The following is a 27579-nucleotide window of genomic DNA, read 5'->3' on the forward strand; positions in this document are numbered from 1 at the left end:
TTATGTCTCAGCCTGGGTCTCCATCTGGCAGACTCCACCAGAGCTGGGATGCTGCCAGCATTCCTGCAGCTGCCTCTGTTGCCTCCAGCACTTCGGGTACCAGTCCATCCTGAAGTCTGCCCTGGAAGCTGAAGCCCTCTAATGACTGGCAGTTGCTGGCTACAAATCACTCTTCGCTTGCTGAGCCTCTTGGTCTCTCTCTGCTTGCTGCTCCTCTGGCTGCCCATTTTGATGAGAGTTACTGGTGGCAACTGTGCCCACCTCTGTGGGGGAGAGGTGGGCTGTCCATTGTGACCTCCTGCTCGTATCACTTGGCTGAAGGGGAGGGGCCAGCCATTGTGACCTCTGCCTGATGCTGCCTGACTTTCTCTGTGCTGTGTCTGCCTGCCAGCCATTTCTCTAAGAGAGGCAAGCTGCGTTTGGGGGTTGAGGAAGGATCACTGTGCTAACCTGGGAAGGAGGATAAGCATTCCCACAATGGAAAGCTCAAATTAAATCAAAAGCCAGAGGTATGTTTATAAAACTAAAGAAGAAAACAGAATGTAAACAATGTGCTGAAGTTGAGGAATTACCCTCTTTGCACCCCTGGTTTAGGCTTGCCCTCTGAAGATTGCAGGTGGGGACTCACATGAGGAAACGCTGCTCCATGCTAAGAATAATTTCCTGCTTCTAGAAAACGAGATATCAGGGAGGAGGTTTCTAACTGGGGCTTCTTCCTCACATTCATTTGCTATGTTCGAGGAACCTCTTCATGTTTTGTAGTCAGAAGTTGCTTTACATTGATATAGGTTTTTCATTTTATTGGCTATTGGTGAGGACCAGCTCTCACTGGGATGATGCTCAGTCGGGCAAAAAGGACATTTCCTCACTCCACCGGCCCTCTCCTTTGGGCATGCTGGAGCAGATGCATCTTATATTACAGCAGGCGTGAGTAGCGATGCCAGAAATGCTGCTGGTCCAACCTACCAGCAGAATACGGGACTAGGATCCCTCTTGGCAAGGGTTCTCCAGGGTGTCAGGCAGGAAATGGTCTTTCTTCCTTGACCTGCTGCCTGGGAAGAAATAATCCTAAATAGGACTGTATGGCACCCCCTGCACCACTCCCAACTATGCAGAGAAGCAGCTGCTGGCCACACTTGGCGTCTAAGCTGCTGACTGAATGGCAGTGAAGCGGTGGGAGGAAGGTGTAGCAGGCATCTTAAGATGGACCTGGCAGGGCGTGTGGCCGGCCTGCATGGCAGTGGGAGGGAGCGCACAGATGGAGCAGTTCTAATAGGGAACGTGCCCAGCAATGCCAAGCAGGAACTTTTAATAAAGTAAGACGACAATGTGGAAAATGCCCGTCATCTTCACACTAAGACTGAGGGTCAGGATGCTGCTTTTGTCATAGATGTTGCCCCACACGTGTGGCTGCTTCATAGTAATGTGGACCCTTTTCTCCGTATTATTAAAGGTGTGGGATTGTCTCTGAGAAAGAGCCAGAAGGGGAGAAACAGCAGACCTGCTTGGTGTCACTCAGAATATGGGGGAGGGGGAGACAGTGGTGCTGAGCCTAAGGAATAATCTCCTTTCTCATTTTTGAGAGACAGCTTTGATCTCAGCCTTCCTAATGATCACCTTTCACTTTCCCTGGCAGTGAATGACAATTAGCAAGGTAACCGCAATGCCGAGGTTGCAGAAGCCAACAAGCATCCCATGACTGCTGCTTGTGACCACAGAGTGGTGGTGGGGGGGATGCTGCTTCCTTGAATCATAGCCCCAAGGCTGAAGAAACAAGCATCTTGCCCTTCCACAAAACCCCTTGTAAGACAAACACACACAGTCCAAGTGGGGCAAAAGTGCAGCTGGATCCCAGAGAGATTGGTACCTTTGCAGCCCGTTACAGGGCTGTGATGATGATACCAAAAGAATGCGTGTTGGCACCGTTGCATCCATGCAGAGTCATCCCTCAGGGCTGTTCCAAGAGGAGGGAGGCTTTTTGCAAGTCTGATGGGGGGAGCTGGCAGCCTTTCGGTGAGCCATTCACAAGACGCCATGTGCGTCTGCCCTGACCAGACACCACGTCAGTAACCATTTCTGATGGCGTCTGGCTTTCCTTTCACATGGATTGCAAATTGACTGTTTTTTCTTTCTGCAACCTGAGAATGTTGGCAATACTTTTGGAAAGTCACAGCCTGCCATGCATGTTCTAGACCCTTGCTTGTCCTTCTTTTATCTTTTTTACTGTGGCTGCAGTGTTCTGGGTGTCAGACGTCCAGCTTCTTCCCCATATTGTGCCCTATTCTTCTCTGCACTTTTCTGCAGACTTCCAGTTCCACCAATCAACATTATCTGCTTCCTCTGCACGTTTGTCTCAATTGTTCGCCATCAATGCTCCACTCTTCAAGTCCCTTGATTCATCTTTCACTCTTTTGTATCTATCTTGAGCAGTAGGCATTAAACTTCTACAGAATAGGGAAGGCAATTTTCCTTCAAGCCACTGAGGGGTCCCACATAGTCTGGCTCAAAGAAAAACACATTGAGCAAGGTTTTCAAGATGTCAGCCTTGGATCAGAATTCATATGTGTTGATTAAGAAATCCTGAAATCTCTGATGGCTGCTGCATCACCTTTATAGAGCAGTTTTTTTCTGAGAGGCGCTTTATTGAAGAGCACTGCACTACAGCAGTATGATCTGTAAGAGTAGGCTGGAACAAAGGAACAGTAGGAGTGAAATGAATTGTTGCTTGGCTTGGCCGTAGCCCTGTTTTTAAAAAAGCATCACCACCTGCAGTGAGAGCCAGAATTGGCAAGCCCTGCCTCTGATGGCTGTGCCCGGTACAAGCAGATTGGAAGGCAGCTGCACAGAGGAATTATAGCAAGGCAAATTGTTGTGAGCATCTTGCGAGGGTAAAGCTTCTCTCGTTTAAGGGTGACTCCTCTTTAGTCTGTATTGCTTTTCAAACAAGTATGCACATTTTTAAAATGAGCCCTTCTGTGCTGTAGAGCAAGGGTTGCTAACTGCTGTATTACTGGCGGGAATGCAGACCTTGGACATGATCTAGGAGGCTAAAATCATCCAAAACTTGGGATATACAGGTGATTCGCATGAGCAGAATTGGACACCTCCGAGCTGTTACTGGTGCTTCCTGAGATGAAGTGGACTTCTTTCCAAAGCCACCGGAAGTGAAGGTGGGTCAGAGCAGGACTTCATTAGTGATTCATGTTCAGAGATGCAGGCATTCTGTCTTCCCTCCAAATCATGGCTTTTGCATCTCTAAACACCTATAGAGGGAGGGAAAGCTGGTATGACTGACAGATCAGTCATCTAATCATAGAGCATGTCTTACCATGGGCTGTCTAGTCACTATGCTTTGGGGAAGGCAAAGATGGGACCATGAGATGGCCATCCATCCAATGACACCAAACTTCATTATGACAAAAACTTTGAACTGGGTTTCAGCCATCAGTATCTCTTCTCTCCTGTACCTAATCTTCTGAAATGTCATGATCTCCAAGCCTGACCAAATCTCTCTGCTGTGTGCCATTTTGATACAAATGCCCCCAAACAGCAAACAAGTCTGGAGACTCTCTTTCCACATGCACCTATTCCTTTGCAGAATAGAGGCCCACAAAGAACATAGGGATATAAGTGTGTGTCTCCTTTGGAATACTGAAAAAAATGTCAAGACTGCTCTCTTGCACAAGACATCCTATGTTTATTCTTCTGAAGCAAAGCAAGCTCCATCTGCTTAAGGAGCAACTATCCCTGCAAATTTAATCAATTTCTGCCAAGGAATAAAAATGTTACCAGCATTTCCCTTAAATAAAGGAAAACATGAAATACAAAGGCACGTAGCACAAAAAACCCTTGTGTCCGTTTTTCTGACATTTGGAAGTATAATCCCATCCTATGGGGCTAGTATGCCTGTCATTAATCCAATTCTATCAAAGGCAGCAAATGTTTAAGCCATTTTTTGGTTTTCTATGATAGTCAGTGAGAGGCAGTAAGCCTCAATTTTGACTTTTGGCTTGGGTTCAGGACCTGAATCAAAGCTCCAAATCGGTCTTAGGTTTTTCTGAAGCAGCTGATCAGGATAGAAGTTCTATCTGGGAGCCAGTGCACACCTCTGCCCAAAGTGCCATGGACAGTCAACCAACTATAAGATCATCACAGAAACAGAAATCAGGAGCTCTGGGACCAAGGAAATAATGCTTCCTGAAGAAACTGGTTCTCAGTGGCCCTTCCACCTTCAAGAACCCTCATGAGGTCACTGTTTATGAAATAGGCATGTATTTCATTGGAAACTCATTGTTTATTTTCCTCACTGTTGAAACTAAGGACATACTGTTTGCGACATCAGTTGCATTATGGAGCACATACAGAATGTAATCTCGAAAATTCAGTGAGGGAATAGGATGCTTCCAGGTGAAAGGAAATTGCTCTTCTGAACAGGCTGCCTCCTGCTAGACTCCTCAAGAGGGTTTCTGGATCTACAGTGACTGCAGATATCAGTCAATGCTGAAATTGCTAAGCCCATTTTTGTTACAAACACTACAGGTCAATGGCCCAAGAAGGAACAGGAGGAGTGAGGGTCAAGCACTGTGAGAAAGTGGATGTACAGGACTAATCTTTATCCTGCACACCTCCATCGAGATGGAGGGACAAACTTAAGTGTGAATAAAAGACTTTTGCTTAAACATACTGCCGTTTTTAAGAGGTGGGACCAGTTTGTGTCTTCAGGGAGAGGGGTCCCTTTTTCTAGATATCTGATGTGGGACAACGGAATTGAGTGTCCACTAGAGCAGCATTTCCCAAATTGTTCCATGGAACCCTAGGGTTCCACAAAAACCTCATAGGAGTTCCGTGAAAAATCTCAAAAATCAAAGTTAAAACTGATTTTAAAATGAAACCACACAAGGCCAACCATTCAATTGTCAGTTGGTGTCCAAGCAGCAAACAAGGAAATGCATCATGTCACTTGGTTCCTAGGACTCTGTTGCATAGTGTTGGGAATAAACAAAAGAATTCATTTGGAATATTACCATATAATCACTTTATTCATTAGTTATATTTAAAATGTTTTCTCTTTATTTCCAAACCCGCTGCGTGATGCAATGCACTCAGGCCATAGAAGCAGATGAAAGAAGGAAGGATGTTGTGGGTTCTCAGTACTTAGAAAAATCAGGGATAAAATTAGCGTTCTGTGGAAAAAAATGCCTTCAGAAAGGTTACATGACTGAAAAAGTTGGGGAACCGCTGCACTAGATTGCAATATTTTGCTTTCTTCTATGTGTACAGGTGCTCAACTTGTAAAAATTTCTAAATAAACTCAAATATTACAGAACACCATAAGTATCTAGGGATGTTCATCTAAAACATAATGAACATTATTTTTTAAGCAATGTGGGGAAAACGCTGCCTCCAGAAGCTTGGCTGGTGCCTTCCATGCTACCTGAGTGGCCAGAAGATGGAATCTTTTGAAATAAAGCAGGATTTGATAAAGTGTCCAGGTTTCCACTCAGTCTTGATTATGGGTGGCTTTCATTTGTGTCTGTGGTGATAGTTACAGTGCCTGGGATATGGGAGGCATTCTGGGGGGAAATGTCTAGACCAGACTTTCCTAATCCAGCACACTTGAGATGCCTTGGCCATGCTAGCTGGAGCTGATGGGGGCTGTAGTTCTAACGCAGAGGGTGCTAGAGAAAAAGAGATGGGTGTCTTCCTATATTCCACTCATGGTAGCTGAGCAGTTGCAGGAAACACAGCCCTGCGTGATAATTTACACCCACTCCTTAAATGCTTGGAATATCTCAAGTAAGTTGCAGGAAGAAAACAACAGCTGGGGATAAGGGAAGAATTTGTCAGCCTGCAGTTCAGTTCAGCTCCTCAGACAAAGCTTGTTTTATTCAGCCTTTGTCATGAGTCTGGGAAGTCTCTCCTCTGCTTTCAGTGGAGAGCCACAATTGATGGTAAAGAGGCAGTTTCTTCCTCCTAGAGCTGAGTTAGTCTGGCCTGGAGTAGACCACTCCAGGCATAAGAAGTTGCTGCACTTCAGCTACACTTGAAAAAGCTGGGGAGTGTGTCCCAAAGTATTGGGCAGGAGAACACAGAAGTCGGGGTGGAAAAGCCATTAATTGCTCTGAACCCTTTCTTGCATCCCTTCCTGCAGTTAAAGGATATCCTGCCTTGAAGGAAAACTATATGCATGTCTGCTTGGAACCACTCCAAACAAAAACCGAGATCAGGAACACAGTAGCAGAATTTCTCCTAATAATTTGTAATGTTCCTTTGAGGTAGAAAATTATTTCTCTCGGTAACTTGGGCTGCTGCTTCTCATATCACTTCAACTTATTTCTGCATGGAAGTTTACCTATTTAGAGCATCAATCTTATAATTTTAGGGGTTCTGAAATCTGGCATTGATTATAGTTGATAATTTTTCTATTGACCTTTAGTTGCTTAAGCCCCACAAGCTTAATCTGAGTGTGATGCATACTGCAGCTAAATAGTTGATGGAACACCATCTAGGTGTTATTGAATTTGAATGTACAGGATAGTCGAATGCCTGGTTCAAGAATTGTTTGGAATGTGGGGTTGATAGTGAAGAGTTAAGAGCCAGGAGACTGGGGGACTGGAATATTCTAGATGCACTGAGATTGGCACTATAATGAACTGAAAAATGGCTTTACAATGACAGAGAACAGGGTGACACATGCTGTGTTGCTACCTCAAAAGAACTAGGAACTGATCCTTTGCTTAGCTTTGCAGCCTGAAAGTGTCAGATTGCAAATGTTGCCCCAGGAGTTTTCATTATGGTGGAGCTTTCCTTTCTTCAAAATTGTCATGAATCCTGTTTGAGCAGGATTTAAAAAAAAATCTTCACAATATCTGAAATACAATTACATGCTAGCTGCATGCACTAGCCACTGCGTATTTTTCCTTTTTATGAACAGTCTTTTTGCATCCAACCTACTCCAATTTATACCATGATAGATTTGTTATGCTGCAGTCCTGTATGTGGGCTGAGCAAAGCGGTAAGTAGGAGAGAAAGTAACCCAAGGAGGGCATGTTTTATCAGAGGAAATTAGCCTACAGGGAAAATGTTAATTCTGTGTGTGTGAACATACACGCAAGTGTGCTTTAATGATAAATGTATACAAACATGTCTGGCCACCTAGGAGAACCATTTCCCTCTCCCCACTTGCATTTGCCACTGAACCTGGACAGGTCAGTGTCCACTGAATGTTTGTTCCCTAAAAAGTCTACAAAAACAAAGGATCCCCCTGCCAGATTATCCCTTCACAGTGGCAGCCAATCTGGAAAAATCCTGCATTATAGGAGCTGACATCGCCCAAACAATAGAAGGTGAACAAGGTATGTTAGTTTCATTTCTACCTTGAAAGATATTCTCTGGACTCCATCCCTGTCAGGAAGCAACCTTTTTGTTTTAGCTTAGAATGATGTGCAAAACTCAGTGGTGAAATTGACAGGTTCACTTCTGCAATAGAAGCCATACCTAAGCCACTTTGCAGCTGCTCTTTACAGCCTTTATACAGGCTCGGGCTTTTTTCAGGCTCGGGCTTTTTTCCTCTCTAAGCAGCATCTGCAAGAGTTTGCCTATTTATGTTGCCTCCAAAAAGGAAAAAAGGATTGGACATAGAATTTAGGATACTTGTCAACAACACTGTAACTACAGTGAAAGCTGCCAGACTTAACTTGCAATGCCTAGTTTTAATTAGTGAAAATAAAAAAAAGAAACATGGAAGAACTAAATAACAAAGTGCATGTATGTGTTAAACCAGGAAGGTTTGGATTAAAAAGTTGCATTCCACTCTAATGAGCAACCAGTCAACCCTTGACTGCTATGCTGTCAGGTATCACACACCTTCTCTCCCTTCTCTTGATTAAGCCTTTTTGTGACCTTAGGTATACTCTGGATTAAGGATGGAATGAAACATGCTGCTCCTCTATGCAAAGGAGCTTTTTCAAACAGCTGGACTTTGCCATCTGGACTTGACTTACAGCTCCCACGCACACACCTGCTCAGTCCATCTCTTCTCCTTTTGGAGAGGAACAGATCAAGGAAGAGATGTTTTATTGTTTGTGTGGGAGTTGCAAACTACTGGCATGTGCTTACTTAACCTGGACTGACACTGGCTGTGGCTTTGCAGGGGCACTGAATTATTCCCCTGCCGCTCAAGACAGATTAGGGGGTGATAAATAGAAACACTGCCTTTGTTTGTTTCTTCTTTGTCTGATTTTGCAAGTGCATCCCATTTCCTCTCCAAAACCAAGATTAGCACTATTATTATTATATTTTATATACCATCATATTATTATAAAAGCTCAAGACGATTTACATAAAAAGACTACACACAGACACAATTATACAGCAATAAAATAGTAAAAAAAACCCTCCAAAGTGCCAGAACTTGCTGAACTAATTAAAATTATTTTTAAAAATGGGGAGAATGAAAAGGGTTTGGCCTGGCTCTGGAATGAATAAAGCATTACTTCTCTGGGAAGCGAGTTCCATAATTGGGGCGTTGTCACAGAGAAAGCTCTCCTCATAACAGCCCTCCTCACCTCTTCCAAGGAGAGCTCTTGGAGGAAGACCTCTGTGGATGATCTTAGAGTTTGGGCGGGCTCATATGGAAGGAGTCAAGGAGTGGGTCCCTTAGATAACAGTGTGTGCATTTGAATAGGCACGCATTCAGTCCGGCCCTTAGAGGAATCATGAGGCCTGGATCCCAATCAGCACACAAACCACACAACCGGGCTGCTTTCTCTGCCTGCTCCCCAGTGCAGACAGCACAGTCCTGACTGGGAGAGCCCTTGACTTGTTATGCACCTCAGCTGCTCCCCCGAGTGAGACAGACACAGCACTGTAACCCTTGGACCTTCCTGAAGTGAGCAGCAGCACAGGCTCCGTTTAGAACAGGGGTCTCAAACGCAACTTACCTGGGGGCCGCTGGAAGTAGAGTCTGGGTGAGGCTGGGCCGCATCAAGTATTCCACCACCGCAGTGGTGGTGGGCCACTCATCCCGCATCACTCCCGGAGGCCGGCCCGGGCGCCATCGGTGCTTTGAAGGCCGCAGGGCTCCTCCCCCATGCCCTGCCTGTCCCGGCAATGCACCCGTGGGCCACGAGTTTGAGACCCCTGGTTTAGGACAAACAAAGGCAGGTTCCATTGAAAATTCTGGAATGGTCGGAATGTTGGGCTGGAGATCTGAGTTCTAGTTCTTGCTTGATCATGAAGCCCCTGGGGTGACTGTGGGCCAGTCTCTCACATTTGATCCAACCCACCTCACAGGGTTGTTGTTACGAAGATAAAATGGACTGGAGACTGATTCTGGAAGCCCCTTTGAGTTCCTCCTGAGAGCAAGGAAGGCAGGATATAAATGGAATGAGAGGAGGAGGAGGAGGAGGAAGTGAATAGGTAGGGTGGACAATTTTTGGGCCCTTCTGTTACTACTGAAGGAAACAGCCAATCCTCTGGCCCAATCAGAGTGATTAAAGCAGGACTACATAATAAGGTCAGTTTCCATTTTGTCTTGATCATCCGTGGCTCTCATTCGTGTTTGTGATCATTCTTACGGTGCCTAGGAAATGGGAACCTTTCTGGAAGAAAACATCTAGATTCTAGACCTACCTTTTGTAACCTGGCACACTTGAGATGTCTTGCCCATATTAGCTAGGGATGATGGAGACTGAAGTTTCAACCCATCCAGAGTTGATGGGTTCAACCCATCCGTTGAAGAGGGTTATTCTAAAAAGAAAAAGAGGCGGGTGCTTATGATGTATGTGATGTGGTCTGTGGCCAAAATATTGAGGTGGAACACCGTGCAAACAGTCAGAACAGCCATGGTGGGGAAGCCTTCCTCTTTGTCAGTCTTGAGAATGGATAAAGGGATCGATCAGAAGGTGGCTTCAGTAGCAAGGCACAAACATTTTATTAATAGATGGGGGTATGAAATCTCACTTACTATTTGTTATGCCACATGCACACAGAGAGAGATAAGCTTAAATGTACATCCATATCTTAAAGCAGTTGTCAGCAATTACGCAGCTAGATCACCCTTGCTTTTGGGACAGAAGGGGCATCAGCAGGTATTAATCCATGGGTCCAAAGGGAACCGCTCTGGATTCTGCATGGGATGCGCCATCTCCTTGCAGAGTCTCACGCTAATACAAGTATTCATTTGTCAATGATAGTTTTACAGATGGGATGTCTCCTAACAGATGGCATTTCTCCCTCTCTGTTTCCTTTTGTTTTCCAAAGAACAGCGTGACCAGGGACAGGTGCCAACAGCTCAGAAAGTGTTTTTCAGAGTGTCTGACCTGGGGAGCATCCTTGGCAGCCTTCTGTATTCTCCCAGCATCTGTGATGTGCCAGGTGTGGTGGTCCCCACTCTGTGGAATCCAAACTGCTGTGTAGATTTTGAAGAACTAGGCTTACTGTAGATTAGGAACTCTGCCCAGGGAAGGAAGTGGGGAGGGCACATTGTGTTTCCAGAGACGGATTCAAAGGCATCCTCCTGTGATAATTGCCATCTGAAAAGAAAATAGCAATACTGAGGGAATCTGGGAGTGTCTGATTCTTCCTCGGGGTTCATGAAAGCTGAAAGGAAATTGGCTTAATTTTGCAAAGGTGCTCCTCCAAGGAGACTTGCCATCATTCTGAAATGTTGCCATAGATACAGCTAACAAAGCACTCTGCATGATATAAAAAGGGGAAATATAGAAAAATTAAGATACCCGAACTTTTGTCTTCCCTTTGTGTGCCACAGGCTCTTTTTCTTTCGAAGAAGTGAAGCTGGTTTGAAAGAAACTGCTGTGCATGCACATCCCATTTTCTTTCTATTAAATAAGGTTTTGCAGGTTTGGATATTGTTCCCAAACCTTGCCGACTGTCTTTGATCAGAAACAACAGCGAGACAAAAGAAATACGTGCATCCTTCACAGGTAGTATTTCTCTCTCAAACTGCTCAAAACTCCCTGAAAAACTATTTTCTTTCAGTGGTGAGAGCTCCACTGGGTTCAGAGGCTGGCCGTTGTGTATCCAAGAGCATCATATCCATGTGGTATACCTGCCCAATTTGGATGAAGCGCCAAACTATAGTTTAATATTTGGAAATGTCTTAAGTGCTCCATCACCCCTTTCCCTCAGTACAGCAACAAGGAAGAGATTTGACACATCCATTCCTTGGTTTAAACCACTGCAGTTTGTTGTTAAGTCCAGACTGGAACTGCAGGATGCAGGATGTTTAAATTGTGGTGTACTGAAAAAACTTGGGCAAAATCAGAAACCATGGTTTGAACTTGGCTTATTTCGGTGAATTATAGGAACAGAACTGGCTTTAAATCTATATCTAGCATCTGTGTCCCTTTGCATTTTTATTCTAGAGTAGGCGCATGAGAGCAAAGCAAATTGTAAAAGCCCCTTACCCCATACACCATGTTCTCAATTCAAATCAGAGGCCCTGCATTTATAATAAAAATGAAAAGGAGGGAAGACACAGTTGCTTAGAGACAGATTTAAAGTAATGGCCAGTAGTTCAATCTAAGCACCATTTGGCCATGAAGATGAATCAAAATGAAATCTGCCAGTATTATTCTCCCCTTATGTAAGCCTATTGTGCAACCCGGCTTAGAAGACTTGTGTCCACTTCTTGTGCACCACATCTAAAAAAGGAGGATGTAACATTGGAAAAAGTGGAGAAAAGAGCAACTAAAATGCCCAAGGGGCTGTTGCAACTCCTCTTGCCAAGGAATATTACATGTGGAACTGTTAAGCATGAAGAAGAGGGAAGTGAGAAGTGTACAGAATTGTGCACAGTGTAGAAAAATTTGGCAGACTTTTTTTCCTCCCTCTCTCATAGTACAGTGGTACCTCGGCTCACGAACTTAATCCGTTCCACGACTCTGGTCATGACCCAAATTGGTCAAATTTCCCCATAATGTTCAATGTAAATAAGATTAATCCATTCTGTAAATATATTTTTTAATCACGGAAGACAGGCGCAATCTCAATTGTCACCAGAAGCAGAGTTTGCGACCTGAGGAAAAATTTTCCTGAAATTTCTGTTTGCAACCCGATTTGGTCGTGAACTGAGGCATTCTTGAGCCAAGGCACCACTGTACTAGAAATTAAGGTAGTCGGAAAATTGAGACCAGATTAAAGGACAGACTTCCACACACTGCACATAAACTGTGGAATTTGCTACCAAAGATGTTGTGATGGCCGTAATATGGACAGCTAATAAAGCAGGATATAAATCTAATAAATCAGGACTGGAAAAAATCAGGGGAGATAATCAGGGGAGAGCCAGTGTGGTGTAGTGGTTAAGAGCATGGGACTGGGAGTCAGACAATCTGGGTTCTAGTCCCCGCTCAGCCATGGAGCCAATTGGGTGACTTTGGGCCAGTCACAGACTCTCAGCCCAACCTACCTCACAGGGTTGTTGTGGGGATAAGATGGAGGAGGAGAATGATGTAAGCTGCCTTGAGCCCTTTGTAGGAAAAGGCAGGATATAAATTGAAAAATAAATAAATAATGGCTACTGGTCCTGATGGCTATATCCTAAGAGCAAAGTGCTTGGGTATATGATGGGGTATTTCTCTTCACTGAACCTTCTGTAGCAAGAGCGAAGAGTTGAGTATGAAAGCTTAGAACCAAAGAGCAGCTCTGCTGGGTGACCCCCAGCAGCATTGACATAACCCCCCCCCCCGGTTGCTCTATGCCTGCCCCTTTTGAGCAGCAAAATGCTGCCCTTCCCTTTCAACAACAGTGTGAGGGCAGCAGCTGACTGAGAAATGCAAGTGCAGAATCCCCCTGAGAGGCATGGAATGTTCTGATTATTTAAAACATTTATATGCCACTTCCAGGGCACTCTTATGCTCACCGGGGAGCCATAGAGTTTTTCAGAGACTCAATCACAAGCTTGGAAACTCACTTAGACTCTGTAGCTTGTTTTCTGAGCTTGATGCACCATCACAACTGGTAAAGAAAAGACCATGCCGGCTGCTTCTCTGCAGTTGCAAACACAGTTGTGGAGAAGGGCCTTTGTGAATGGAGAGAGCTTCCCTCACTTCCCTCATGCTTCCCTCACTTCTAAACCGCCATATTTAGAGGGGTAAAATCAGGCATCTTAAGTGTTTTGCAGGGTATGGTGCTTGCTGGGACAACCTTTGCCCCCACGCTCCTTCTGCCCTGCCTGGGATGCCCATCATCCTTCAGGTTCACAAGGCTCAGGACATTCCAAGTGGACTGTGACTTTCTTAATAGAACTATATTCAAAGTAGCACACAGAAATAATACTGAAAGCAAGCTTAAAAGCAATAGACACAATAATAATGATGATAACAACAATAATAAAAATTGCATTAAAGCAGAAGAAGCAAATAACAATTTGTTGTTGTTGCTAGTCGCAAAGTCACGTCCAACCCATCGCAACCCCATGGACAACATTCCTCCTGGCTCTCCTGTCCTTCACCAGCCCCCTGAGTCCACTTAAGCTCACACTGACTGCTTCAGTGACTCCATCCAGCCACCTCATTCTCAGCTGTCCCCTTCTTCTTTTGCCATCAATTGTTCCCAGCATCAGGGTCTTCTCCAGTGAGTCCTTCCTTCTTATTTGGTGGCCAAATTATTTGAGTTTCACCTTCAGTATCTGGCCTTCTAAAGAGCAGTCAGGGTTGATCTCCTCTAAGACTGACTGGTTTGATCTTGCAGTCCAAGGGGCTTGCAGGAGTCTTCTTCAGCACCCCAGTTCAAAGGCCTCAATTCTTCAGCGCTCAGCCTTCCTCAGGGTCCAGCTTTCACAGCCATACATTGCAACTGAGAAAACCATAGCCTTGACTATACGCACTTTTGTCAGCAGGGTGATGTCTCTGCTTTTTAATACTCTGTCTAGATTTGCCGTAGCTTTCCTCCCAAGGAACAAGCATCTTTTAATTTCTTGGCTGCAGTCACCGTCTGCAATGATCTTGGAGCCCAAGAAAATAAAATCTGTCACTAGCTCCCTTTCTTTCCCATCTATTTGCCAGGAAGTGATAGGACCGAATGCCATGATCTTAGTTTTCTTAATGTTGAGTTTTAAGCCAACTTTTGTGCTCTCCTCTTTCACCTGCATCAAGAGGCTCTTTAGTTCCTCATCACTTCTGCCATTAGAGTGGTATCATCTGCATATCTGAAGTTGTTGATATTTCTCCTAGCAATCTTAATTCCAACTTGTGATTCATCTAGCCTGGCCTTTCTCATGATGTGCTCTGCATATAAGTTATATAGGCAGGGCGACAGTATACAGCCTTGCCAAACCCCTTTCTCAGTTTTGAAACAATCAGTGGTTCCATGTCCAGTTCTTACTGTTGCTTCTTGACCTGCATACAGGTTGCTTCATTTTGTACTCCAAGGACAAACTTGCCTGTTATTCCAGTTATCTTCTGGCTTCCTACTTTAGCATTCCAATCCTGCATGATGATAAGGATATCATTTTTTTTGGTGTTATTTCTAGAAGGTGTTGTAGGTCTTCGTAGGTCAACTTCAGCCTCTTCACCATCAATGGTTGGGGCCTAGACTTGAACTACTGTGATGTTGAATGGTTTGCCTTGGATTCGAACTGAGATCATTCTGTCATTTTGGCGATTGTAGCCCAGTACTGCTTTTCCTCCTCTTTTGTTGACTATGAAGGCTACTCCATTTCCTCTGAGGGATTCTTGCCCACAGTAGTATACCTGATGGTCATCTAATTAAATTCACCCCTTCCTGTCCATTTTAGTTCACTGATTCCCAAGATGTCGATGTTCAGTCTTGTCATCTCATGTTGGACCACGCCCAGCTTACCCTGGTTCATAGATCTAACGTTCCAGGTTCCTATGCATCGGACTTTCCTTTCACCGCCAGATACATCCACAACTGAGTGTCCTTTCGACTTTGACCCAGTTGCTTCTTTCTTTCTGGCACTACTAGTACTAGCCCTCTGCTCTTCCCCAGTAGCACATTGGACACCTTCCGACCTGAGGAGCTCATCTTCGGGCATCATATCTCTTTGCCTGTTGATACTGTCCATGGGGTTTTCATGGCAAGGGTACTGGAATGGGTTGCCATTTCCTTCTCCAGTGGATCACCTTTTGTCAGAGCTCTCTGCTATGACCTGTCCGTCTTGGGTGGCCCTGCACGGCATAGCTCATAGCTTCATTGAGCTACACAAGCCCCTTCATCACGACAAGGCAGTGATCCATGAAGGGAAATAACAATTTAAAACAATACAAATGAAGTCTTAAATGGCAGTAAAACACACGATCAAACCATTAAGAGCCATTAAAAATCTAACCAAGTGTTTCTTCGGATGTTGGCTTATATTAGGAGTGAAATGTCAGCTGCTGCCTTGGAGAATAAGGTGCTTGGATAGTGCCGCATCAAGAGTAATTTATCACCTGTATCGCACATTTGTGCACAAATTGATTCCAGAAAATTAAATTATTGCAAAGTTATGCAGATCAGCACCTTCCACGATCTTTATTTTGTACAGTCGTAATCATTTTTCATGTTTTATATGCATGTTTTTAAGCATAGTTTTTTCAGAGCCTAGAATTCTCTTTCAAAGAGTTGAAAGGTAGCCAGAAGAAGCCTAGAGCTGCCGGAAGCCTCAAAGGTAATTTGAGCCAAGCGCCTGCTGATACAGGAATGCACTGCTGCAGCAAGTGAGCTCTCTATAGATGAGAAACAATTGTGGTCCAGTAGTGAGGAAACACGGATGGATTAGGGATGTGTCCAAACAGGGAAGTTCATTTGAGTGGCCTGATTTGCCCGTTCACTTCCAATCCAGTGCTTGAAAACAGGCCAAGCTGAGGGGGTTGCAGACTTCCATTTCCAAGATGGGTCACAGTTTGTATATTAAAAAAAAACTTCCAATGGAATTTGCACAATTAAGTACCCCAAACCATATGGTTCTAGCTAGTTTTGTGCACAATTGCCCCCCTATCAGATTTCCCACAAATCCCTAGCTGGTCTCTATGAGAGAGGGACAATTCCACATCTCAGAATATTTGGAGCCATTCAAAGACACTGGCTAATTTCAAACGTATCTCTGCAACCATGAGGACTAGATGCTTTAAAATAATGTATTTTTAACTCTCAGTAAACTAAATTAAATATTGTACATCCTGAATTGTTGAGCATAACTTTTTCAGGGCAGCAAATAAATACAGTAACAAATAAACAACGGTAACAATTAAGATGGCTTTAAAAAACAAAAACACAGATTGTTTTCAATAGCTAGTTATCACTTTGCAGAAAACCTGCTGTGCTAAAGGATGCAGTCCTGAAACCCATTTATGTACATGCAAAAGAACTGCAATTCTGAAACACAGGTTGGTTATTTCCTCCTCTGTTCCAGCTCCTGCTATTGTTGTGCCACCGAAAAGGATTCACAATGTAACTGGGGCCCAGGTGTACCTCTCCTGTGAAGTGAAGGCAGTCCCAACGCCCGTCATCACCTGGAAGAAGGTATGTTAAACTCTGCCAAACATTTCACGAGGTAGGTGGCTGAAGCCATGCCTGTCTTACTTCTGACTTCAGTGTGCTATTCTTGCATAACTTATGGAAAGTCGATCTAGGCTTGCAGACTGCCATGCACAATTGCATCCTGCTGAACTCGGATCATCTGCAACGCCCTTCCCCAAGCTGATGCCTACCAGCTGCAGTGGATTACAGTTCTGATCCTCCCTAGACAATATGGCTATTGTTCCACCACCTCTGCTGTGTGGGTGATTCATGTGCAGGGCCTGTAGCAGAGCCGTCAGACCTCAGGCCCCCATGCCAAATCCGGCCTGCCTGGGATTCCAGTCTGGCCTTCTGGGAATCCCCGAATAGCTGTGCCCTTTCCTGGATGGCCAATCACTTGGTGCTTTCCCAGCTTTTACCAATTTCTCCCCTTTCTCAGTGGTTGAAATGCCCCTAAGACTTCGTTACAGACTGGAGCTTTAAGCAACGATACGGGGGGCCTATTTTGGGCCCACCCCCTTTGTCCCTGGTCCTGCCTACCCCTTGCATGCAGCTCTCGGGAACTTCACTGAAAGCGGTTTGACACCCCGATCTCATGTTCACAGAGCTTGAGTAGTTCTGCTTGAGCCTGGTGCCAACACAGGAGGCCCCTGCCGGCATTTTATGCTAGAAACAGCTGCAGGAACCAAGCAGCCTGCAAACGGCACACGCTCCCATGAGGACTGCTGCTGGGCCACTGGCTAACCAGCCCCATCCTACTCCCTTGGCCTGACAAGCCTGCCAGCCAGGGGAGGCCAAAGTGTTTCTGGTAAAATGGACCGACAAGAGGTTGCTAAGTGATGGAGAGAAGGTTCCCCGTCCTTTGTGGTTTGATGGCCAGGGCTGCAAATGCCCTGAAAAGCTAAGGACTGGGTAGTGCAACAGTGACGACGACTGGGGAAGCTCAGTCCATTTATGAAGGCCACGGTTCATGACTGTGTCTGCATTTTAAACCTCTTGAATTGGTATCCCAAGTGTGTTCACATTGCCAAATACTGCAGGTCACGGAGTCCCCGAAGGGAGTTAAGCTCCTTGAAGAATTGCCTGGAGACAGAGTCAATGTGGCTGTCCAAGTGCGAGGTGGTCCCTCTAAACATGAGAGCACGGGCTGGGTTTTGGTAAGTCCATGCAGAGGGGGGAGGGGAGACAATGATGGTGTGGCGGCCATTGGGGGGAGAATTGTTTTTCCAATGAGGGATGCATTGCCTTAGGGTGCAGGCAATCCGCATCCCCACAGGTCCTTTTTTGTACCACTCATGGCTCCCTGCTGCAAAAATTGTGGCTGCAGAGCCAAAATACTGATGATTTTGCTCAAAAAGAGGAAAACCACCCAGGAGCACAATTATGCATCCAAACAAGGTGTGCATTTCTGGCTAAAACTCAAGTGATGTTGTCAAAGCTCCTAATTAACCTGTGAGGAATTCACATTTGCTGAACTTCAAATGCTTGACTGTATTCCACGTGGCATCTCCTCTGCTCCTCCACCTTCCAAGTGCAGTTTCCAGCAGGCAGTGCAGTCAGGTACATGCACACAGCAACTGAGACACACACTTGCCAGCATTCTGAGCTGGGGAAAACAATGAGGAAGCAACACTAATTTGACTTCCTGAATGCTTCCTGAGAGAAGGTGTGATGATCAAGCCAAATGAAATTGAGCTGAGGATTACTGTTCACTCGTCTCTTGTTGTACAGGGGAGCATGCAGCATAAAAAAGAACAGTGACAGATTTTATTTTCCTGGGCTCCAAGAGCACCGCAGATGGGGACTGCAGCCAAGAAATTAAAAGACACTTGTTCCTTGGGAGGAAAACTATGGCAAATTTAGACAGCATACTAAAAAGCAGAGACATCACCCTGCCGACAAAAGTTCATATAGTCAAGGCTATGGTTTTTCCAGTTGTAATGTATGGCTGTGAAAGCTGGACCATGAGGAGGGATGAGCGCCGAAGAATTGAGGCCTTTGAATTGTGGTGCTGGAGGAGACTCCTGCGAGTCCCTTGGGCTGCAAGGAGATCAACCCTGACTGCTCTTTAGAAGGCCAGATACTGAAGATGAAACTCAAATACTTTGGCCACCTAATGAGAAGGAGGGACTCACTGGAGAAGAGCCTAATGCTGGAAACAATTGATGGCAAAAGAAGGAGACGGCCAAGGATGAGGTGGCTGGATGGAGTCACTGAAGCAGTCGGTGTGAGCTTAGGTGGACTCCAGGGGATGGTGAAGGACAGGAGAGCCTGGAGGAATGTTGTCCATGGGGTCGTGATGGGTCAGGCACGACTTCGCGGCTAACAACAATCTATTTGTCAGTGGTATATACAGGCACTAATGCTTTTTGTTGCTGCAGCTATTTTTCCTGTGCTTTCCCTAGATTAATCCCCTGACAAAAGAAGATGAGGGTGTTTACCAGTGTCATGCTTCAAATATGATAGGAGAAACACAAGCAGAAGGGAACATCAAAGTCCTAGAACAAAGCAAAAATAAGGCTCATTTCCCTCTGTCAGAAGACGTGAAGTAGCAAGGTAAGGTTATTACTACCAGTCCTCTTTGATTCTGGGAATGCCAGATTGTGTGGACTCCCAGTTAAATAACTCACAGCCTGCAGTTAAATACTTGCTTGTACATGGTATTTTACAGCAGGGATGGGGAACTTGTGGCCTTCCACCGATGCCAGAATCAATGTATTAAGGTGTCCCAAGACCCACTGCTATTATTGCTAGAAAAACAGTCCTCCCATCCTGCACGTTTTTACAGATCGTTAGCCTCCCTTAAGATTGGCCAAGCAAGCCCTGCTTAGAGTGCAGCTGCTTTTGATGGTACAAGGCACAGGATTTGGTTAGCAGCAGCATCCCCTCTCCTAACCAAATCTCTTCCCCATGGAGCCCTGTTTCTTATGGGGAAGAGATATAACCATCTCTCTTCTGCTGCAAGAGGTGGATATAGTTTTCCTAATTTCTGACCAGTGGTATTTTTGCTTGATTTTCAATTGCCGATTTGGGTGTTGACTACTTGGATCAGACTCCAGGGGAACTAGGGAGCATGTCCAGGTCTCCTACGGTTGAAGAACCAAATTGAGACAGGGTGGGGCAATAGCAGCATCCTTTCTGCCTCACTTTCATTGCTCATGGCTAGCCTTTCATATTTCACCCACTTTCTTGGTCCAGGATATGCTCCATCAGATCAGGACAGCACAAGAATGGCAGCTGAATTGCAGCCCTTCTGTGTGTAGAGTTTTGAGGAAATTCCACACAGCTTGTGTGCATGCTGTTCTACCCTCTTTGTGGGAACAAAGGCTTGTGAAAAATGGGAGTACGGAGTGGGTAAATACTCTCCCATCTATGTCCACAATACTCTTCTTGGATTCTAAGATGTGCCACTGAATGGATGCCACTTTTTTCATCCTGTCACAAGCAGCCCACCAGTATCTGAGACGCACTCAGTGTGTGAATTGCTGGGAGAGCAGAAGCTTTGTGTGCTTTTATTGCTGAACTCAGCAAGGAAGATTCAAGACGGTGGGGGAAGGCAGGGGATAAAATCAGAAACCAGAAAAGGGGAGATATAAGAGCTGGTGCTGATGCCAGAGGAGAAAATGTTTTCTGGGTGCAGAGATAAAGCGGGGGGAGGGCAGAGAGGGATGTGGAAAAAGGAATGCACTGTGGACTGGAAGAAAAGAAAGCATTAACAGTTCAGAACAAGAGGCAGAAATGTGTGCATACAATTACATCCCAACCAAAAGCATCGTAGAATACAGAGTTAGTGAAGGATCTTTTAAGGAATGCAACTAAAATGGCAACAAACTGACTTTGAGTTTTACATCTCTGCCTTGGAACATACAGGTAGTGTAAAATGTACTTCATTTACATTTTGTGGATTGTTAGGTGGCTTTTGTTCTGTCATCTGCTCATTGATGGAATCAGATTTTTCAAAAATCCATTCTTAAGCAACTTCGCAAATTTCTGGACGTGTACAAATCCACCCCAACTATGCAAATCATGCCAGAATATGTTCACACTTACATGGGAGAAGCACATTATAATTTTTTGACAACCAAATTTGCATATTTTTTTAAATAAAACAGCTCACAGAATCCTCAAGACGTGATTTTGCACAATCTGCAGTGGGAATACTTTCCCGACAACTGACACACAATGCGGGTAGGTGCTGTGAGAGGCTGGGAAAACTTGCATCTACCCAGCAGCAGACCTCAGAATCCAAGAAGGGGAAGAGGAATGCGGACGCAGAGAAGGGCGTTGCCCACTCTGTACTCCACTGCAGAATATGCAAGTCAGGTTCTTAAAAACATGCGTCCACTGCAGATTTTTCCAACATCCCCACCTCTGCTGCAGAATGTTTGTACAGATGGATCATTAATGTCATCAGATAATTGTCTTTCTTTTTTTCCTCTAGAAACAAAATATGAGCTGAGCTAGAAACCACTGAATTAGTGATTTGTTTTCCTACTGGCTGAAGACCAGAAGACACTATCTTGATGTTCTTCTTGATTAATGGCGCAGTTTGTACCTTTTGCTAGAGTGTCTGCGTAATACTGAACGTGTAGCTGAACAGTGCAACAAATGCTCATTAAAAGCATGTTTTTTAATATTTTAATTTTTTCCCTTTTTATTGGCACTTTAGCCAAGTAGTCCTCACAAAGACCTATTCAACTAAACACATATTGAAAACAGAGCACTGAGTGACATCTCTCCTCATTGCAATTTATTACTGCTACAAATTGCAAGTGGAAGGGATTGAGAATGTCATCATCTTGACTTCTGTGTTTAATCTTTGAAGAAATGGATGGCCACCTTTTTCTGTACCTGCTCCTTTAACCACAACCTTTCATGCAGAATTTAAAATCCCTTTCAATGTCGTAACAGGATGCTGTTAAGGACACAGGAACAGAGGTAGGAAAAAAGGTTGCATCTCCCTATAGCAGCAATTCTATGTGCACTTACCTGGGAGTAAATTTAATTTAGCTTCATGGGACTTACTTCTGAGTAGATATTAATAGGGCCACCCTCTACCATTATTACAGACCTCCCATCAGGTTTTGCATTTTTGGTATCACTTGTCCAACATAACAGCTCTTGATGCTTACTTAGAAACCTTTTTTCAGACTTTGCATTAGCCTGCATAGGAAAGGTAATGCTGTTTTATATGGCACTACACTGCTACATAAGACCATAAGACCACTTTCTAATAGTTGATACATTCTCTCCTCACAAACCCAGTTTGCTCCTGATCAAAGAAATCTATACAAGATCAGTGTGACAGCTAAAATACCTATTCAAATATGATCATGCCAGAGAATCATTTGGAAGAGAAAAATAGCAGGCTGCTGCCACCTGCTGGCTAATGTCATATGCCAAGCAGCAATACAATTAAAGGCAACTGGTGCTGTAGCTGTTACATCACTGATTTATGCTGTCACTAATATGTAAATTTTGCTGTCACCCTGCCAATTTAACTTATATGCAGAGCACAGCATGTGAAAGGCGGGGCTAGATGAATCACAAGTTGGAATTAAGATTGCCAGGAGAAATATCAACAACCTCAGATATGCGGATGATACCACTCTAATGACAGAAAGTGAAGAGGAACTAAAAAGCCTCTTGATGAAAGAGGAGCGCACAAAAGTTGACTTTAAACTCAACATTAAGAAAATTAAGATCGTTGCATCTGGTCCTACCATGTCCTCGCAAATAGATGGGGAAGAAATGGAGGTAATGACAGATTTTATTTTCTTGGGCTCCAAGATCACCGCAGACAGTGACTGCAGCCAAGAAATTAAAAAATATATATTGAGCCCAAATGTCACAAGCAACAGCATGGGAGCCACCATAACGTGGTGGCTTCCCATGTAAAGTAATAATGCCAACAGTGCCTATGGTTTTAAATGGTGGCAACATGAGAACAGCCTTTTTACTATGGTTCCCCTGCTTCTGCTTCTAGAACACATGATGCCTAAGCTAGCCTCTTCGTATTGTGGGGTGGTAAACTGCACAAGACATACATCTGTTTGACATACTCCTTTCTAAACATGAGAATATTTTCCCCCAAATAGACAAAGAATGAGTTAAATTGCACCTTCCTGTTCATGTCTCCCAGCAACTGGTGTTCAGTGACATATTGCCCTCAGTACTGGAGGAAATTTAGTCACCATGACCATTAGCCACTGATAATCTCATCCTCTATTAGTTTGTCTAATTCTCTCTTAAAGCTGGCCATGTTATTGGCCATCACTACATGCGGTAGGAGTAATTTCATAGCTCAATTATGTGCTACAAGAAGTTCTTCATTTTATTATGAATTTCCTACCACCAACTGCCTGTGATAACCCCAGGATCTAGCACTGAGAGGCTCTCTCTACCCACTGTTGCCATTCCTTCTGTATTTCTGAAATGAAAAGCTCCAAACATAACCATTTCTCACTGGAGACCTGCTTAATCATGCTGCTTACCATTTCTATATCTCTTCCAGTTCTTCAATGTTCTGTGTCTCAGGTGCAGCAGAGTGATCCACAGTATTTCCAACTGCGGTCACAAAATAAATTTGTATAGAGGCATTTATATTGCTAGCTTTTTTTCAGTTCCATTCCTAACAAACTTAATTCCATTTTCAGTTTCATTTACATTGAATCTGCATTTTTCACAACAAACATCACACAGAGTCAACGTTTTCATCAAGTTATCCAGCACAACCTCAAGGTATGTCCTGGTATAGCGTAACTGCCAACTGACATCCCATCAGTATACATGTGGTTAGAATTTTTGGCCCCAGTATGCATCACTTTACACTTGATGACAACTTACAAGTTAACTTAGTCTCTGCCCACCCAGTTCAGAGAGATCCTTTTCAGACTCTTTGCTGCTCCTTTTTTGATCTAACTGTTCTAAATAGTTTGGTATCTACTCTGAATCAAGGACAAGTTAACTTACCTCAAGTACTAATGTGGAGTACCTGAATGTTTTCCATGCTGCTCTCTTCAGCCACCTTGCATGCAATGACACCTTGATTTCCTGGACAAGCAGGAAGGCCAGTCACCTTCAACAGTGATGCAACCATCTGCATTCTGGAAAACCTCTAGAACACTAGTCACTGGTATCCAGTCATGCCACACTTCTGCTGACCTTATCTGCACCTGTTTGGAATAGTGTTTGGAATGGTAGTGGGTGAAAGGGAGGAATTCTACTCTTAACTCAGCATGACTAGGTTTACTGTAAACACTGGCAAAGCATTATAATTAAAACCTATGTTCAACTTTATTCCAGTCATTAAAGCTTCACACAACAAGATTCAGAGTGAGAATATCACTGTAATACTTCAGAGATTGCAAAGCACTGTTTACAGTCACCAGGTTTCCCAAAACAAAAGTGAACATAATTTTTGAACAAGAATACATGTGTACCAACACAGAGAAGCAGCATCCTGACACATGGCAGTAATGGGGACAAAAATTTGTTCCCGCTTTTCAGCACTTCTATAGCTTCCCACATCTCTCTGTAGGAAATGTTTGGATCTCTGTCAATTTTCAGTCTCTTCCACTGAAAACCAACCACAGTCTAACTTGGTCTTCTCTGCAGGCCACCTTTGAAGCTTTTCTGTTCTCATATGCTGTCCAGCTTCTTTAAGATATATGGAGCTGAAGAAAAGAAACACCATGATTAAGCTAGTTTTCATCACATCTTGCAACAATGAATTCCTTAATTCCCATGAGTGAAAAAAGGCCAACTACATTCTGAATTATGCACCCCTGCACTTGAAATGGAGACATTTCTACCCCAGTCTCGGTTTAATAGTCTATTCCATAAAGAATGTCTTCTGACTTGTTAAATCACCTCTACTATTACCTCACCTGAAATCCTTATATTGTGTATTTTCCCCGAATGCAGTAATGCGACTTTACCCCGTCAGGGGGAGAGGGTTGAGGGCCTCCTGGTGTATCATTCTCAACATCCTAGTAAACTGAGCTCACAATCCACAAGAACTACTCCGGGCGTTCAATAACGTCTGAATACCGACACTGCCTGACAGCTATTTGACCATCCAAAAGGGGCCGGGCGGCACGTGCCCTCGAGGCGCCTCTCTCGAGGGCGCGCGCAAAACGCTCACCGATGCGCAGCGCCACCACGTAGAGGAGGAATGTGCGGACCGACGAGAGGACGTCCTCGCGCATCTTCCGCTTCAGCTCCTCCGGGTCCAGCTTGGGCCCCAGCCCCTCGATGCGGAACATGGCCTGGCCTCGCCGCCTCCCCTCCGCAGCGCTCCCGTTTCCACCAGCCGCGGCAACGCCTCGCCTCCTCCTTCTCCGGGCCAGAGCAAAACGGACAAGCAAACCCCGCGAGGCTTCTCGGGAAAGTTCTTCCTTCCTTCCTTGCCCCGCCCACTATACGGTCACCCGTTGGGGACAAACCTCTTCCTTCCACCATCGGCCTCCTTTTCTACCCATCGTCACACCCTGCTGTACCCTGCCTCAGCACTTCCGGTTTAAGAACGAACGGGCTTTCGTCTCGTAAATGTCCATCGGGAGCCGCAAAGGTTTCGCCACAGATGAGCTAAGTGATGGGGTGATGTCCCTCGGTACCCGTGAAGAATCATGGAAACGTTTAATGTATCTCGGAAGTGACATGCCTATCTTTTTTCGTAACTCTATGTAGGCGTTCACCTGCTCATACGGAGGCCCTTCGGCTCTTAGCGGGTATCGGGCGCTGGGGGCGGGGCTTACGTGCCCTCTCACGCTCCCCCCCCCCACGCGGACAGGTGAGTGCCTGCACAGAGATATAGAAAAAGTGTAGAGTCACACGTGGCTAGTGTCTAGCTCTTTAGGTTGTGAGGAACTGTCAAGACACGCGGCCGGAGTCGAGAAGAAGAGCGGAGCCGCGTGCTAAGGGCGCTCCTTCCGGCGAGGTGGCTCCCTCCCGTACGAGCTGCGCGCTGTTCCTCACGACCGAGCAGGGCTTTTTCCCACCGATACGTGTAATGAACACACGGAATGCACATGCACACACGAGCAGACGCTTCGTTTTCTCTCTGCCCTCAGAAAAGCATGAAGAAAGCCAGGATAGCATCAGCACAGAACCTCCATCTCCACTCCGCCCTGCAGTCAGAAGGGGGCATCGTAGACGGCATCTTACTGGGGAAAATCACAAGCGCGACACTTTGACAGACAGTACACTCCCAATTGAGAAGAAAAGGAAGCGGGACTGAAAGGAACATTTGGGCTTCCCTGTTTTTTTAAAAAAGATACGGGTATACTTTTATACACACTTTTCACGACCATATTCTCAGTTTTGGTATTGTTCTTGATGGAGAGTAGTAAGTTCCTTTCCCAGGGGATGGAGGAGAATGTAAAGGAGTCAGGAACTTGCACAGGTGAATAAGAAAATGCAAACCTGACTGCCACATGACTGGATTTCTGGATTATTTTTCAGAGACTTCCCTTATTAGATTGGGAGCAAGGCCAACTTCTTAGAAAACACAATGGGGAAATCCAGGAATTTATAGCTGCATGAATTTATTTCATCTTGTACATCCCCACACGCCAAGGAGATGAATACATAAAAGCAAAGACAGAACTTCATGTGCTTTCAAACTCAGGCCTTCTTCCTTGTATGTTATCTTCCAAATGCTTCTCATAAAATGGCCAATATTGTTATCCAACATCATATTTGAAGTCACATTAATTGTTCGATATCTAATTCAAGTGGATGCATCAAGCTTAAATGAAATTATGCCCATATCAAAGATCTGCTGCTTTTCAGCAGGCTTCTAAAGCCCTTGCATCTTTAAACAGAAAATGTCCTGCGCCTCCCAGTGCCTGCAGACCCAGCCATGCATAGGGTTGCATCTTTAACATTTCAGCTTGCTTCAATTCACAAAAGCTACTGGGTGAAGAAAATATGTGCAAAGCAAAGTAATAGGCCAAAGGCAAGGAACAGTTGGAATACGATGGAGCATCAAGGCCTTCCATCTGTCCAAACAGCCAGAACAGGTTGGGAGACAATCCCCTAATGCAGCTGACCTTGATCAGAAATCTTCCACTGGAAAGGATACTTGTGCACCCCACTGTGATCACCACAAGGTATCACACCAGGAGTGTAATTCAATTGTAGCACAATATGGATTCCATTCTTGCTTCCTGTGATGTTAAGACAATTAATGAAACAAGCATCAGGATCAACTTAAGAAAACATCTGTCACTCCATGGAACAAAACTTGCATGTCCTTCTGGAGACAACATACTTGGTGGTTTCTTTCGTCATTGCGGCTCTCTGTGCATTCCTGCCAAGAGCACTTGCAGGTAGTTGCGCTGGTCCATTAGAAACGAATATCCCAAGTTCAGCAGCCTGACATCACCTTCCTTTTTTAATGGATAAAGCAATGGTTCTCAAAGAAGTAAATCTAAACCAGCACTGTTCTTTCTGGCCCTTAGCACAGCCGGATAAAGTGTCTCTTGACATTGTGATAAGTGGTACGAAACATTTCATCAGCTTCATTTCTTCATGTTCCTCTTAAAGGCAGAAGTTCACAGTCAGATGCAACAGTAGCAGTGCTGTGATCAAACAGTCATAGTCCCAGGTGGATCAGCAATTCCTGTTTTCCATTGACTAGGATCATTTGAGTGGAAATGAATGCCAGGCTTTGTCCAGGCCTGGCCCAAGGCATTTGGTTGCCTGAGGTAGAGCAGCACTTGCCTCCCTGCCACCTCCAAGGCTGATACCCAAGGCAGAAAAATCTCCTGCAGTATAACAGTAAAACTACAGCAATAATAATCACTAACAATCTCTTGCCTTTCACATCCCCTAAAGTCAGCTGCTTCTTGTGGCCTCCCTACTCCCCTTAATAGTAGGGGGTTGTTTGTAGCACATAGAAAACAACTTGTAGTAGGGGGTTGCTTGTAGTACATAGTAGCTTCCAAGTGTGAGCAGGAAGCAAAGCTGCCTCCAGATTTGAGTAGATCCCTAGCAAGTGTTTTCTGTCGGGCTGCCTGTTTGGTGCCTCCCGAGCTGTGGATATATCCCATGGTGCAACTAGAGCTGGACCTTGGAGCCAGAATC

General features: G+C 44.8%; 2 protein-coding genes and 1 long non-coding RNA gene across 3 annotated transcripts in view; 2 read left to right on the forward strand and 1 right to left on the reverse strand.

The window, feature by feature from the left end:
- The window catches only part of IGFBPL1 (insulin like growth factor binding protein like 1), a 38586-nt gene extending 17462 nt beyond the window's left edge, over positions 1 to 21124 (forward strand). Inside the window, exons 2-5 of the mRNA XM_044439481.1 lie at positions 16382 to 16491; positions 17529 to 17645; positions 18894 to 19044; positions 20930 to 21124. Coding sequence (XP_044295416.1) covers positions 16382 to 16491; positions 17529 to 17645; positions 18894 to 19040 — 374 coding nt within the window. The 3' untranslated portion in view covers positions 19041 to 19044; positions 20930 to 21124. The remainder of the gene's footprint in view (positions 1 to 16381; positions 16492 to 17528; positions 17646 to 18893; positions 19045 to 20929) is intronic.
- A 2635-nt stretch (positions 21125 to 23759) lies between these two features.
- On the reverse strand, positions 23760 to 24885 carry TOMM5 (translocase of outer mitochondrial membrane 5). The gene is made up of 2 exons (XM_044439562.1): positions 24635 to 24885; positions 23760 to 24164 (listed from the first exon to the last, which is right to left on the reverse strand). Exons 1-2 carry the CDS (start codon positions 24753 to 24755, stop codon positions 24130 to 24132), a joined length of 156 nt encoding a protein of 51 aa, XP_044295497.1. The 5' UTR covers positions 24756 to 24885; the 3' UTR covers positions 23760 to 24129.
- Positions 24886 to 25044: 159 nt separating this feature from the next.
- LOC123028127 lies at positions 25045 to 26102 on the forward strand. Its single transcript, XR_006415626.1, has 2 exons — positions 25045 to 25282; positions 25563 to 26102. It is a non-coding gene; the product is annotated as an uncharacterized LOC123028127 (long non-coding RNA).
- The last annotated feature ends 1477 nt before the right edge of the window (positions 26103 to 27579 follow it).

The sequence above is a fragment of the Varanus komodoensis genome, unplaced genomic scaffold (assembly GCF_004798865.1).
Source record: "Varanus komodoensis strain SLA01 unplaced genomic scaffold, ASM479886v1 scaffold35, whole genome shotgun sequence".
Classification (NCBI taxonomy): domain Eukaryota; kingdom Metazoa; phylum Chordata; class Lepidosauria; order Squamata; family Varanidae; genus Varanus; species Varanus komodoensis.

What these genes read in the sequence shown, in the direction of transcription:
- TOMM5 (XM_044439562.1), bottom strand. Translation starts at nt 24,755, where the DNA reads ATGTTCCGCATCGAGGGGCTGGGGCCCAAGCTGGACCCGGAGGAGCTG. An exon ending in CGTGGTGGCGCTGCGCATCG is followed by an intron (nt 24,165 to 24,634) that starts GTGAGCGTTTTG and finishes TCTTTTCTTCAG; the next exon opens with CTCCATATATCTTAAAGAAG.